Source organism: Trichoderma atroviride, chromosome 5 (genome assembly GCF_020647795.1).
Source record: "Trichoderma atroviride chromosome 5, complete sequence".
In the NCBI taxonomy this organism is placed as follows: domain Eukaryota; kingdom Fungi; phylum Ascomycota; class Sordariomycetes; order Hypocreales; family Hypocreaceae; genus Trichoderma; species Trichoderma atroviride.
The window spans coordinates 3,460,496-3,472,827 of NC_089404.1; the positions used below are offsets into that span (position 1 = coordinate 3,460,496).

Below are 12,332 nucleotides of genomic sequence, written 5' to 3' on the forward strand. Positions count from 1 at the left end.
GGATGAAGCAGTCTAATTTGCCGGTTGTCGGCTTTTATTATCACTGCCGAAGGACTTGCTACTGAAGCTGAAGCTATTCCATTAAGCTTCTTAGGACGTTTACAGAGCTTTATATACACGTATTTGCTTGATTTCGCTGACAAAAGCGCATACTCTCAATGTCGCACGTTGACCCAAGCTATCCAAAAGAGGCCCAATCTATCTCCCAAAGCTGCATAAACTTGAACGCTGCTTAGCAACTCTGGAGACTTTAAGAGAAATCGAAGATAGACTCTAGCTTGATCAAGCAAATTTAGCGTTACCGTTGCAGCCAAAAGGAGCTTTTTCCCGCTGAATAAGCCTGACACATAGAAATTGGAATCGTGGGGCGCTTTGCAGATCCCAACACTGCTATTTTATGCTATACGACTTGTGCTGAGTGGCTTATACAGCCAGTGATAGCTTTTTTGGTAGCATGAAACAGCCTCAAGTGGCTGGAAAACAAAACATTTTGAGCCATTGAGTGCTGATGGAGGCGGGTACGCGGACCATTCTTTGTTTACAAGCTTACTTGTGATAATTAGCCCAGGAACCTGGCCCTCGTCCGAGTTGGTGCGGACAAAGCACAACATAGATCCTAGAAAGGAAATTCTAAAAGGGGCACTCTTCCCAAAAGCGAACAAGCAGGGCATACCGCCAGCTTGGCTCATGGAATCAAGATGTGCAATTAGGTAACTGTAACTCCACGATTCGCAGGCCTGGGGTCTCAGCCTCAGCCTTACTTGCTCAGGTACCTCGACTCCACTGGTGCTGACGATGACTTGGATGTTGGTAAGATGTTGATCTCAACAAGATGGAATTCAGTTAGATGGATGGCTTTGGCGAGGAATTGCAAGAAGTCGTGTAAAGTATATAATAGTGACGATGTTTCTCTTAAACAGTTCTCTTTTGCTTCAGCATCACACAATCAACTTTCTCTCACATCCGCCTCTTTCACCACCTTCAAAACTTTAATAATAATCCTTCAGCCGCCTTTACAGCTTCTTCTTTAATAATAACTCAAGATGAAGTTCTCTACTCTTGCTTCCATCGGCCTCACTGGCATCTCCACCGTCCTCGCTGCTCCAAGCAACGTCGACACTCGAACCACCAACGGCGCAGTCTTCGCCCTGACCAACGCCGTCAACAACGCAGTCATTGCTTTCAACCGCAACGCCGATGGCACATTAACCAAGACTGGCGAATACCCAACCGGCGGCCATGGCCAGGGCGTCGACTTTGACTCCCAGGGCGGCCTTCAGCTCAGTGCTGATCACAAGTTCCTCTATGCCGTGAACCCGGCCAGTGATGAGGTTACCGTGTATGCAGTCAACGGCTCCAGCCTGAAGAAGATCCAGAGCATCTATGCTGGTGACCAGCCCCTGTCCATTACTCTGAGCAACAACGGGTTCGCCTATGCCATGGACGGCTCTGTTGCCTCAACAGGCATCTTTGGCTTCAAGGTCAACCAGAAAACTGGCATCCTTTCACCCATTACCAACTCCACCATTGCTACCAGCACTCCCATTGGCGTTCCAGGCACCGTCACCTTTTCCCCCGACGGCCGCACCCTCATCGTCACAAACAAGGTCGGCAGTACTATCGACCAGTACGCAGTGGCAGCCAACGGTGATGCTGTCCTGGAAACAACTTATGCATCCACCGGTCTTCGTCCCTTCGGAGCCATCTTTGGCAAGTCAAACACACTCTATGTTGTAGAGTCTGGTCTGCCTGCCTTCGGCAACGCTGGTCTATCAACATACCACCTGAACAAGGCCGATACGAACCCGCTCTTGAAGCTCGTCACCAAGTCTGAGAAGAACCAGCAAACTGACGGGTGCTGGGTCATTGTGACTCCCGATGAGAAGTTTGCCTTCACGGCCAGCTTCATCACCAATGCCATCTCCAGCTACAAGGTTGCCGCCAACGGTACTGCCACTCTCATCAAGGAGGTTGCTGCCAGCCCCGGAGAGGGCACCGAGCCCGTCGATCTTGCTCTCAGCGCCGATGGCCAGTACCTGTACAACCTCCAGCGTGGCGGCGGTGCTATCTCCGGCTGGAAGATCCAGGCCGATGGTTCTCTCAAGACTCTGAGCAACTCTTTCGGCGCGGGACAGGGCATCCCTGTTGGTGATGGTGCTTCTGGTCTAGCTGCATACTAAACGCGGAACGCATATTCAGGGGGGACCATTTGCCTTGGATGGTCAGGGGTACTAATGCAAGGGAGTTGCTATGAATGGAGGAGGGAGGGTGGTCAGCAAGTATATTGTCTTTTTGCTAGAATGTAATAGCACGATATCTGTGCATAATTCTTCTTTAGATTCATGTTTTCATAATATTTAGTCCATAAAAATATACAGCGGGAGTTAGTATCAATATCTTTATTAGATAATCTGCCAGTGAATTTTACCATGGATCTATCATATCATTAACTTAAATGCTTGCGTCGTAGTCACTCTGACAAGAATATCACTAATTTACATCATACGTAACGAATATTACTTTGCCTCAAGCTTCATGCTCCTTTAATCCAACATCCTCGTGAAGCTCAAGCTCTATCTGTGTTACGTCCACGGTCTTCCTGCCTGTTCGAATATCCTCAATGTCAGGCACAGATGAATGCTTCTCTCCCTCGAAAATGGCATCAATTTCCTCTAGTGTTTTTCCTTTTGTTTCTACCCAGTAGATATACTAGCCAAATTAGCGTCATACTCACTTCTTTTGTTTGATCACTGTAAACAAAATACTTACAATTAAGAAGAATGTGATGATATCCCACGACCCGTTGATAATGTATGTCTTCCATGTAATGTTTGTAAGCGCAATGGGCATGACAAATGTGAGAAGCAAACTGAAGCAAAAGATATTAGCTAAATCCGTCACTGCCGAGATTCACGAGTACTCACGCTAATCCATTCAAAGCGAATCCTGATAATGCCAATCCGTTGGCTCGGATGGGATAGTTCATAATCTCGGGTGGATAAAGAAACAATAGAGGTGTCCAAGCGATGGAATAAATTCCCTGAAAGAGGAACATCACAGCGACGTCACCATACACCAAGCTTTTAGAGGCGCCATCCGGGTTGTCTTGATATATCTTGGTCAGGCCGCCAATGATGAACATGCAAACAATGAGGAGACCTTGTGAAAGCAACGCAGTGGGCTTTCGACCCCATACTGCCGCTAGGTGAGTCCCTCCAAATGCGCAAAAGAGGCACCAGACGTTGAGGACAACATTCTACGTGGATAGTTAGTTGAGCGCCTCTTCAAGACATGAAGCGGCGTGCTTACAGCTTTCAGTTGTTGATTTGGATCCGTGATACCAGCCGTGTCAAGCTCGTTTCCGAGATAGTAGGACGCGATGACATTTCCGGCAATGCATGAGAAGGGCCCGACCGAAGCGCCAATCAGCGTTCTCTTGCGTGCTGTCGGAGATTTTATTATCTCCCGAGGACTCATAGTCATGTCGTTCTTCTTCTCCCACTCGAGAGTGTCGACAATCTCTTTGTAGACAGCCACCACGATGGGATTGGTGATGTCGCCATCGGCATTCGTTTGGGCGACAGATAGACGGGCATCCTCATAGCGCTCCTTGCTGACCAACCAACGTGGCGATTCGGGAATAAAGGGCAGCACGAGAATACACGCAAACGAAAAGACGCCTTGGAGAAGAGATGGCAGCCGCCAAGCCCAGGTGGACTGCCACTGGCCGGTGCCGAGAGTGACTCCAGCAGCAATTAACGAGCCGACGTAGTAAAAGTTATTCAGGATCTAGCAAAAGGACAACCCGTCAGCTTCCAAAGACCACTCCATTCTCTCTTTTCCTTGTAACTGCATTGCAAAAGAGAAGGGCACTTACTCCTACGCCCCATGCACGATATCTGCTCGCAAATGTCTCGCTGAGATAGACGCCTCCAGCGACCGAGGAAATCGCGCTGCCCCAGCCCAGGATGATTCTCGCAATGACAAACATTGCAATATTCTGCGCCGCAGTCTGCAGAAGAATCCCCAGCAGCGTAACCACCGAGCCCCAGAAAATGGCGGGCCGGCGACCGAGGCGATCGGTCATGACACCAGCCCCAATAGGTCCAAAGAAGCCGCCGATGAATACAGAGGCGGTGTTGAGGCCGGTAAATGCAGGGTTGTCGAGGTGGAAATAATTTGTATACGCAGGTAAGATATTGAGGCCGTTGAGCATGGAGCCATCATAGCCACCGGTAGCAGACTGGACCATGGAGCAGACCAACAAAAGAATCGAAACCGTGGCGGTAGATTCGGGGACCCAGGCTGGGATCCAAGTCCCAGTCGGAGTTTTGCGAAGCATGATTTCTGTTTCTGTCTGTCCTTCTCACGCTTGCACAAAATGCCCGGATTGGCACGATCAGAGCGAAAACCCGAAAAGCAACGGCGCTGAGACTATGAATGTCTCCTGCCCTGTGTCGCTCTTCCTAAACGAATCATTCCGCCTCTCTCTTACCCAACAAACAGCGGGTCGTCGGGAGATATATACTAAATGCTACTCTAAAGCTAATCTGCTGGATGTAACATTGATGCGAGACACCAACTTGCTGTCACCGCATGATAGCTTAGACAGAATCATTCCGAGCAAAAGTTCGCCGACGACGGTTCATCGGGTGCCGGCAGCATAGCGGATAACACTGCCAGAAAGAGAGCATTTCACGGCTGATCCCCAGATATCTTGAAAGCGGTCGACACTAAGTCTTTGATAACGGCTTCATATTGGTTCGGCTCAACTTGGCCAAGACAAGGGCCGTCGGGTAAAAGTGGCAGACCTGCAGTCAGTTACCTTTTCTGGACTTGTTTTACTTATCTTCAACTCCAAGGGTTCGCCGCCTCGCGTTGGCGATACCCCGCGTTTGTTCCCCCACTGATCACCAGACTTCATATCAGCTTAGTCAAGTTTCATTGGGAAGAAACTTGTGCGGATAAACGGCTCTTTAGCTCTCAAAACCATTGATGACACGGAGAATACGACGATAACCATTGAGCGTGGTATGATAGCAGTTATAACTGGCCTCGCCGCTCCGCATTTCCACTCGTCTAGAGATTGACTAATATTACGCTGGTAAAGGGCCAACCTATAAGAAGGGTGGAGGAGGAAGAGGAGGATAACCGCAACACAGCGCTAGCAAGATAATCATACGGACCAGGCGTCAGCGTTATCGGCCCCCCAGAGACAAGATGCAAATGTCGAAGCGGCCTGTTATCGCGGTGGCCGGCCTTGCCTGCGAGACGTCGACCTTTTCCCCTGCCGTCACCCTTGCCCCGGCCTTTCACCCCAAGCGCGGCGACGAGATTGTCGAGCGATACGACTTTCTTCATGGCGATACGTCGCTGGGGGTAGAGGCGGAGTGGAAGGGCGCCCTCATCGGACATGCGCTTCCTGGAGGGATTGTAACTCGCGATGCGTTTGAGGCGCTCTCCAAGGAGATTGTAGAGAGGCTGCAGGTGATTGTTTCGGAGAACAAGGTCGATGGCTTGTGGTTTGATATCCACGGCGCCATGTGCGTGCAAGAGCTGGACGATGTCGAAGCTGAGCTCCTGCGACGTGTCCGCGCTGTCATCGGGCCAGATGTCATTGTGTCGGCGTCAATGGATCTCCACGGCAATGTCTCGCGAGAACTGGCGCACATGTGCGATCTCATCACCTGCTACCGCATGGCACCGCACGAAGACGCCATGGACACCAAAGAGCGGGCGTGTCGCAATCTTGTCAACGTGCTCAAGGGCAAAGAGCCGGGCAGGCGACCTCTCAAGGCCTGGATCCCCGTTCCCATTCTGCTTCCCGGCGAGCAGACTTCGACGCGAGACGAGCCGGCAAAACACATCTACGCGGCTGTGCCCGAAGTTGAGGCGGTGGAAGGCGTGTTGGACGCGGCAATTTGGGTGGGATATGCTTGGGCTGATGAGCCGAGGAATCGCGCTGCCATTGTGGTTACGGGATGGGACGAAGGCGCGGTTTCTCAAGGAGCTGAGAAACTGGCCAAGTTATTCTGGGATGCACGAGCCGACTTCAAATTTGTTGCGCCTACTGGCAGTTTTGCCGAATGTTTGGATGCGGCCGTCAAGTCGCCTCCTCAAGAGCGCCCGTACTTCATCTCTGACTCTGGCGATAATCCAACGGCTGGAGGCTCGGGCGACATGACTTGGGGACTCACAAAGTTGCTTGAGCGGCCAGAGTTCAAATCGCCTGATTCCGGATATACAGTGATATATGCCAGCGTTCCAGGGCCAAAGGCCATCGAAACGGCCGTTGCTGCGGGCATTGACGCCGTGGTTACAGTGACTGCCGGCGCCGAGGTTGATGACACTCACGCGCCTCCACTGACAATGACTGGTCGCGTTCATTCCATCAAGCATGGCGATCGAGATGCCGAGACCGAAGTCGTTTTGCAGGTCGGCTCAGTGTACGCCATTTTGACAAAGCTCCGAAAGCCATACCACAAGGAAAAGGACTTTACCGATCTTAATCTCCTTCCGAGATCAGCTGATGTTGTCATTGTGAAGATTGGATACCTTGAGCCGCAGCTGTATGACATGGCAAAGGGCTGGATGCTGGGATTGACGCCGGGTGGCGTTGATCAGGATTTGAAGAGATTGGGGCATCATCGGATACGGAGGCCCATGTGGCCTTTTGATGAGGATTTTGACAAGAAGCCTGATCTGAAAACGGTCTGGATTGATAAGTCAAATGAGTCGCTAAGGGGTCCGGATATTTAGGTACAGAATAGATGCGTTGAAAGGAAGTTTCAAGGTGTCATCTGGCTCGATCAACATTTTTAGAGGTCACCCCTCCATCAATAATCGCAGAGCAAACACAATGGCATTCATGCTACAAAGGCAGATGTTCATTTCATCATTCTTATCAATTAATAGAAAGCTCAATGATGTTCTCATTATTTCTTTATTTGGACAAAGACTGCTGAAAGCTACTGTTCTTGTCATCTCAATTTGGCAAACGATGTGATGACTAATCGTCTTTTCGATCCAACTCTCCGGCGAAATCTTACCGTCGAGCTTAACTCCGCGCAAGACAAATAACCAACGGCTCAATCAGCGAATGAATTCATCTTGAAACATTATTTGATAAACTAATCGCCTTCTATACGCACAAAGCACACCGTAACGATGCCACCAAAGCTTTACTCGTCTCAAGCCTGCCGAGCTTGTCGGTATATGATCCACAACTCACCTCCAACAGCTATCCAGATAGTCTGAGAGCTGACGCATGACTCGTCGCAGGCGCTTGAAGAGAAAGTGCACGCGGGAAGTTCCTAGATGTTCTTTGGTATGTCTAACTTTGCGAGAAATCGCCATGATGAATTCCATGGCTAATGATGGACATAGTGCCATCGTCTGGGAAAGGCTTGCGAGTACGCCGAGCCTATAGCAGTTGAAGCGGCCAGTCGCATTAATCAGGCTCTCCATGTTAGCACAATCTCTCCATCTAGGATACACCTGAACGGCAATTCTACCATGCCCCTCCCTAGGCCAACCCAAGAATTTCCTTTGGCCTTTTTCTTGGACTCTGATGATTTAGCGCCCCAGGGAGTCAATGCTTTCTCATGGAGTCGCCAATTAGATATTCAAGGGATAGTGGCCGAGCATCTTAAGGATGATAGAGCCGCTTTATGCGAGGAATATCTCTCAACAGTGCACGAATGGATACCAATGGTCAGCCGGAAACGTCTTTTCAACGAGCTGAATAACGGTTCGGATGACGCGGATGGCTGTCTCCCTATTTTACTACTTTGCATGAAAGCATTCACCACGAGAGATTGCAATAGCGCCAGAGACTCTCCTTCATATTTGCTAGCCAGATCATTGTGTTCAGAAGCAGAATCGGCGGGGTTCTTATCTTTGAGATTGGTCCAGTCCCTCATACTCTTAGCAGCCTATGAGTTGTCTCATGCTATCTATCCTTGTGCGTACTCAACTCTTGGTCGGGCGTCAAGATTAGGCCTTCTGTTGGGTTTGCATGATAGGAAGAACAACAAACTTTTTAAAAGTGCCGAGACTTGGACACTTCGGGAAGAGCAGCGCCGGACGTGGTGGGCAATATTCCTGCTGGATAGGTGATTAATCTTGTTACCCTTGTGCCCGCTAAATTTCCGCTACTGACTTTCATCTGGTAGACTCATGAATATTGAAACGAATCTGCCAATCACGGTACCCGAACCCGCCCGGGATGAGTTGCTGCCAATTAATGACGATGACTGGGATGAAGGAAAGATTGTCCCCAGTGAACCGTTATTCACCACGTCATTCAGCAGCTTAACGTCTGTTGGATCCTTTGCCAAGATGTGCCAAGCTGCACATATGCTTAGCAGAGTCATGCACCACAAAGCAAGCAAAAAGGCTTTACAAGAAGTTGAGAATCTCCTCCCAGAAGCTCAAGCGCTTCATTCGGCACTGTCAGCATTGCATAGCTCCATCGAAGGACACATCTCTGGAGGAATCCTGCGCAAATCCGCCATAATTGCACTCTCTCTTTGCAGCTCTGCCCGCCTTATTCTCTACAATCTCTATGGATGCAATGAGCCGGGCGCCTTCGTGGAGCAGAGTCGAATAGCCATGGAGACGGAGATGCAGAAGGTCAGTCTGGACGGAATCATAACCATCTCCTCGAATACCGTACCGGCGATTGCGCGTGCCAATATCGAGTGCCCTCTCATAGCGCAATGCTTGTACCACTCGGCCACGGAGTGTGCCTGGTTTGTCCGAGAAGACCACGAACCGCAAATGTACAACGCCTTGGAAGATATTGTACGAGATTTGAAGTTGATTGGCGAGAATTGGAACGTGGCAACGGAGTATCTCGCGTTACTCCATCAGGCCGGTATTCTAAGTCTGATTAGTTCTGAGACCGGCTCGAATACATTAACGCCATCATCAGGATGATTTGGCGCAGTCTCACATCTCTATCTCACTTCTTGATTTAATATCAATCTTTCAAACATCTAGATTCTATGAACAGACTTTAGCTATCTGCTTCTATCTATCTCAAAATAAATTGCGCTCCCGCACTACTCATCTACATTTGCCGAGTGAGCCACCTCAGCCATATCGATATATCCTTGCTGCAAATCCTCAACCCTTTCCTTGAACAAACCATAACAGTCTGTTCCCAACAAGATTCTCAAAGCTTTGCTTTTATCGTGCTTTGCCCAGAGACTCTCAAATAAACCTTGGCTCTCAACGGCGTCAACAACTCTGTGGCCAAATTTGACAGGATCTCCCGTCAGCATCATATCATCCCTTTGCGCTGCATCTATAACGCCAATCCAAGCTTGCATCTTGGATTCGTAATCCGCCGAGATACCGCCATCCGACTTGGAGTTGTTGCCTGCAAAGGGGGTTCTGAAGCCGCCAGGCTCCACAATCATAGTCTTGATGCCAAACGGCTCGAGCAGAGTCGCGTACGATTCAGTCAGAGACTCGGTAGTCGCTTTGACAGCGCTATAGAGCATGTGCTCTGCCTTTGGGACAAAACCAAAGATGGAAGAAATGCTGATGAGAGTGCCTGTGCGGTTGCGGCGTAGAGTCGGCAGCAGAGCCTTCCATACACGAATGAAGCCCAACACATTGGTCTGCAAATACTGCTGAATCTGATTGTCGCTCATGTCTTCCACTGCTCCGATCAGAGTAGCTCCAGCATTGTTCACGGCAACCCAGTGGGGTTGCTCATTCCTGGTGCTAAAACGCTGCTCTTCCAGGTTTACGATGTCTTGTATAGTTCGTTCAGCGCCTGGCTGAGATACATCGAGCTGGAGCCATTGGCCGCCAAGTTGAGCAAACTCTGGATGTTCTGCCGCAGCTTTCTCAATGTTACGGCCGGTGCCAATGACGCGGTGGCCAGCACGGAGGGCAGACAGAGCCATGCTGAGGCCAAGGCCTGAGGATGCGCCGGTGATGAACCATATTTTCTTGGGCAAGACGGTGGATGCCATGATGGTGCTTTGCTGTGTGTTTGTCGTTTGAAACAGTGGATGAAGATGATTTTTTAAACATATAATACACAGATCAATTCAGCTTTTTATAGTTGACTTCACTTCGTTGAATCGGTCACGGCTTCTCTCCATAGCCCGCCCTTTGCCTCTCCGCCCGCCCTGCCGCCCGCCTCATCACTTGAGCAGCAGCAACGAAGAACCAAGACTGTATTGACAAAGTCAAGGCAAGCAACGGAATAAGTTTCAAGATGTTTTAATTCCGATGGAGTTAGCATCACTAAACCCGGTATGTAGAGTATGTAGAGAGAATGTTTCTGCCCCTGGATTTTGGTCGCGGATTCGTCATAGTTTAGAGCGGAGGCAGAGCGGACGCCAAAGCGGGCGCGAGCGGAAGCCTCTGTTGTGAAGGCCCCTATCAATATCGACAGACATGATTGATGGAATATTTTCCCAACATAGTTGACTTTGATACCTATACTGATGAAGAAATACATAGTATTTCATCAGCGAGGTTGCTTACTATACTGCGCGAAGATCTCACGAATGTGTATTCTCAAAGAATCGGAAATGGTCTGCATAAAGCAAACTTATTCTTTTATTCTCATGACATTCTATATCATCCAAATTCTTGTAGCAGTAAATTTGTTTAAAATTACATGCACAGATTGTTATTTTCTAGGCGGCTGATCGAGTATAGTCGAACGTGGCCTTTTAACTGCAACTGGTCTCTCTTGTCTTCTGGAGTATTCATCGCCCACCTAATAGCTGATTGTCTCAATTACCTCATAATTATTATTTTTTGGTTGGGATCAAACATCTAGATCTGATATGGTCATCCCCATAACCTTGGTTCGATGATTGGACGATGGTTCTAGAGTCAGTTGAGTCTGGATATGCATCATCGCCCAACTTCTATAGTAATCGCCAGATATGAAGACATCAGCTAGCGCAAGACAAAATAACACACAAGCATGTGTAAAATCCCAGTGTCTACAGCCAAAAAGAGAGAGAAAGATAATATGTGCGCCTCGAGGGCATTAAACGGCAAAAAAAGAATTTCAATGACACCTGAGGGATTCGAACCCTCGCCTATTTCTAGACCGCGAATAGATCGTCTGGTAGATCAGACAGGACCTGAACACGGCGCCTTAGACCACTCGGCCAAAGTGCCTATTTTAGATGGGAATGGGGGAACGGCAATCGGCTTTTGAATCTGCGCTGCAGCGGAGTGGCGCAAATTGAGGACTCCATGATTACCCTGGAAGCTGAAGAATCATCAAGATAATGATGCTGCACGAAGGACGAAATACATAGACCTAGTTGATTGATTATTCTATAATTAGAAGATTGTGATAATTCATTCATTTTGTCCCCAAATGTAGATTAACTCATGGGAAATGTGTCCAAAAAGGAGAAAAGTTTTTTAATGGAAATAAGTGGTGTTCCCAAAACAGCAAATGCACGACTGTGGTAGCACCTAGGTAAAGGGACAAGAGATCGGAAGCATCAATAATGGCATCTTGCGTATTAATCAATCATGCCTACGGAGCGCCAACGGAGTAGTATATAGGATATTTCTTAATTATTACTGTTATGAACAAATAGAGAGATATAGCGCACACTTTCAGTTAAATAGACGCCACGACCGTGGTCTTACAGCAGCTGTGTCTACTTCTGTAACAGTGTTTTACATAGCTCTGCATGTGCGTGAACATTTCTCGATAACTACCAACTCTCTACTCCATTGCCCTCGAGTACTGAAGCCTACATGCAGAATACTATTCCATCCAATCTACTAAAAAGAAACACCAACACCTGGCCAAAAAACAAAAATTAAAGCTTTACTCTCCTCCGGGAAGGCTCGAACTTCCAACCTCCTGATTAACAGTCAGACGCGCTAGCCAATTGCGCCACAGAGGATCCACTTTTTGATGATTGTAATTGCACAAATTCTTTATATAAAGCCTACACAATTCTAATTGAGTTTCGTAAATTCTGTAAAGAGCTTGAAATTTTCAACGCGATGATAATTGGGTTTTCTCTATTGGATGAAGAATACTGATAGAAGTCTTGTTGCCAAAAATTATCCATGGTGTATGTGCTTATACTTGTGAAAGCGGCAGAGTCTATCGGCATTCTATAGCAGATGTCTTATTGACAAGGCTTCACAGATAAAACTGGCTTGAAGTAGGGTATGAGTGGAAATAATTACATGGAATTGATACATTGAAGATAGAAAAGAAATACCCTGCCTTTCCACCCTTACGTTCTGTTCCAATCAGATGCAGCTTAGTCCCTCATTGGCGTTCAATCCAGTCTCTAGACTATGCATCACCCTTCACC

At 48.3% G+C, this 12,332-nt stretch overlaps 5 protein-coding genes and 2 non-coding genes across 8 annotated transcripts; 3 read left to right on the top strand and 4 right to left on the bottom strand.

Annotated features, from left to right (window-relative positions):
• Positions 1–1,043: 1,043 nt before the first annotated feature.
• Positions 1,044–2,180, top strand: TrAtP1_010379 (uncharacterized protein; the record flags this gene model as incomplete). Its single annotated transcript, XM_014089592.2, has 1 exon — positions 1,044–2,180. The coding sequence occupies one exon, from the start codon at positions 1,044–1,046 to the stop codon at positions 2,178–2,180; it is 1,137 nt and encodes a 378-aa protein (XP_013945067.2).
• Positions 2,181–2,446: 266 nt separating this feature from the next.
• On the bottom strand, positions 2,447–4,545 carry TrAtP1_010380 (uncharacterized protein). The gene is made up of 5 exons (XM_014089752.2): positions 3,878–4,545; positions 3,310–3,789; positions 2,925–3,256; positions 2,770–2,869; positions 2,447–2,709 (listed from the first exon to the last, which is right to left on the bottom strand). The coding sequence occupies exons 1-5, from the start codon at positions 4,340–4,342 to the stop codon at positions 2,527–2,529; spliced, it is 1,560 nt and encodes a 519-aa protein (XP_013945227.1). The 5' UTR covers positions 4,343–4,545; the 3' UTR covers positions 2,447–2,526.
• Positions 4,509–6,946, top strand: TrAtP1_010381 (uncharacterized protein). Its single transcript, XM_014089751.2, has one exon. It carries the CDS (start codon positions 5,221–5,223, stop codon positions 6,757–6,759), a length of 1,539 nt encoding a protein of 512 aa, XP_013945226.1. The 5' UTR covers positions 4,509–5,220; the 3' UTR covers positions 6,760–6,946.
• A 127-nt stretch (positions 6,947–7,073) lies between these two features.
• TrAtP1_010382 (uncharacterized protein) lies at positions 7,074–9,752 on the top strand. Of its 2 annotated transcripts, XM_066114682.1 has the most exons (4): positions 7,074–7,211; positions 7,282–7,327; positions 7,387–8,114; positions 8,175–9,752. In XM_066114682.1, exons 1-4 carry the CDS (start codon positions 7,168–7,170, stop codon positions 8,938–8,940), a joined length of 1,584 nt encoding a protein of 527 aa, XP_065970779.1. In that variant the 5' UTR covers positions 7,074–7,167; the 3' UTR covers positions 8,941–9,752. The 2 variants fall into 2 exon arrangements, with proteins under 2 accessions (XP_065970779.1, XP_013945225.2); XM_014089750.2 differs by having other exon boundaries at positions 7,074–7,327.
• TrAtP1_010383 (uncharacterized protein) lies at positions 9,066–9,989 on the bottom strand (the record flags this gene model as incomplete). The annotated part of the gene is made up of 1 exon (XM_014089749.2): positions 9,066–9,989. One exon carries the CDS (start codon positions 9,987–9,989, stop codon positions 9,066–9,068), a length of 924 nt encoding a protein of 307 aa, XP_013945224.2.
• Positions 9,990–11,051: 1,062 nt separating this feature from the next.
• On the bottom strand, positions 11,052–11,160 carry TrAtP1_010384. Its single transcript has one exon. It is a non-coding gene; the product is annotated as a tRNA-Leu (tRNA).
• Positions 11,161–11,835: 675 nt separating this feature from the next.
• TrAtP1_010385 lies at positions 11,836–11,909 on the bottom strand. Its single transcript has one exon. It is a non-coding gene; the product is annotated as a tRNA-Asn (tRNA).
• Positions 11,910–12,332: the final 423 nt, after the last annotated feature.

Coding starts and splice junctions, on each gene's coding strand:
- TrAtP1_010380 (XM_014089752.2), bottom strand. CDS start 4,342: ATGCTTCGCAAAACTCCGACTGGGACTTGGATCCCAGCCTGGGTCCCC. Junction 3,257..3,309: donor CAAATCAACAACTGAAAGCT/GTAAGCACGCCG, acceptor CTATCCACGTAG/AATGTTGTCCTCAACGTCTG. Junction 2,870..2,924: donor TTCGCTTTGAATGGATTAGC/GTGAGTACTCGT, acceptor CTTTTGCTTCAG/TTTGCTTCTCACATTTGTCA.
- TrAtP1_010381 (XM_014089751.2), top strand. CDS start 5,221: ATGCAAATGTCGAAGCGGCCTGTTATCGCGGTGGCCGGCCTTGCCTGC.
- TrAtP1_010382 (XM_066114682.1), top strand. CDS start 7,168: ATGCCACCAAAGCTTTACTCGTCTCAAGCCTGCCGAGCTTGTCG. Junction 7,212..7,281: donor CAAGCCTGCCGAGCTTGTCG/GTATATGATCCA, acceptor GACTCGTCGCAG/GCGCTTGAAGAGAAAGTGCA. Junction 8,115..8,174: donor GCAATATTCCTGCTGGATAG/GTGATTAATCTT, acceptor TTCATCTGGTAG/ACTCATGAATATTGAAACGA.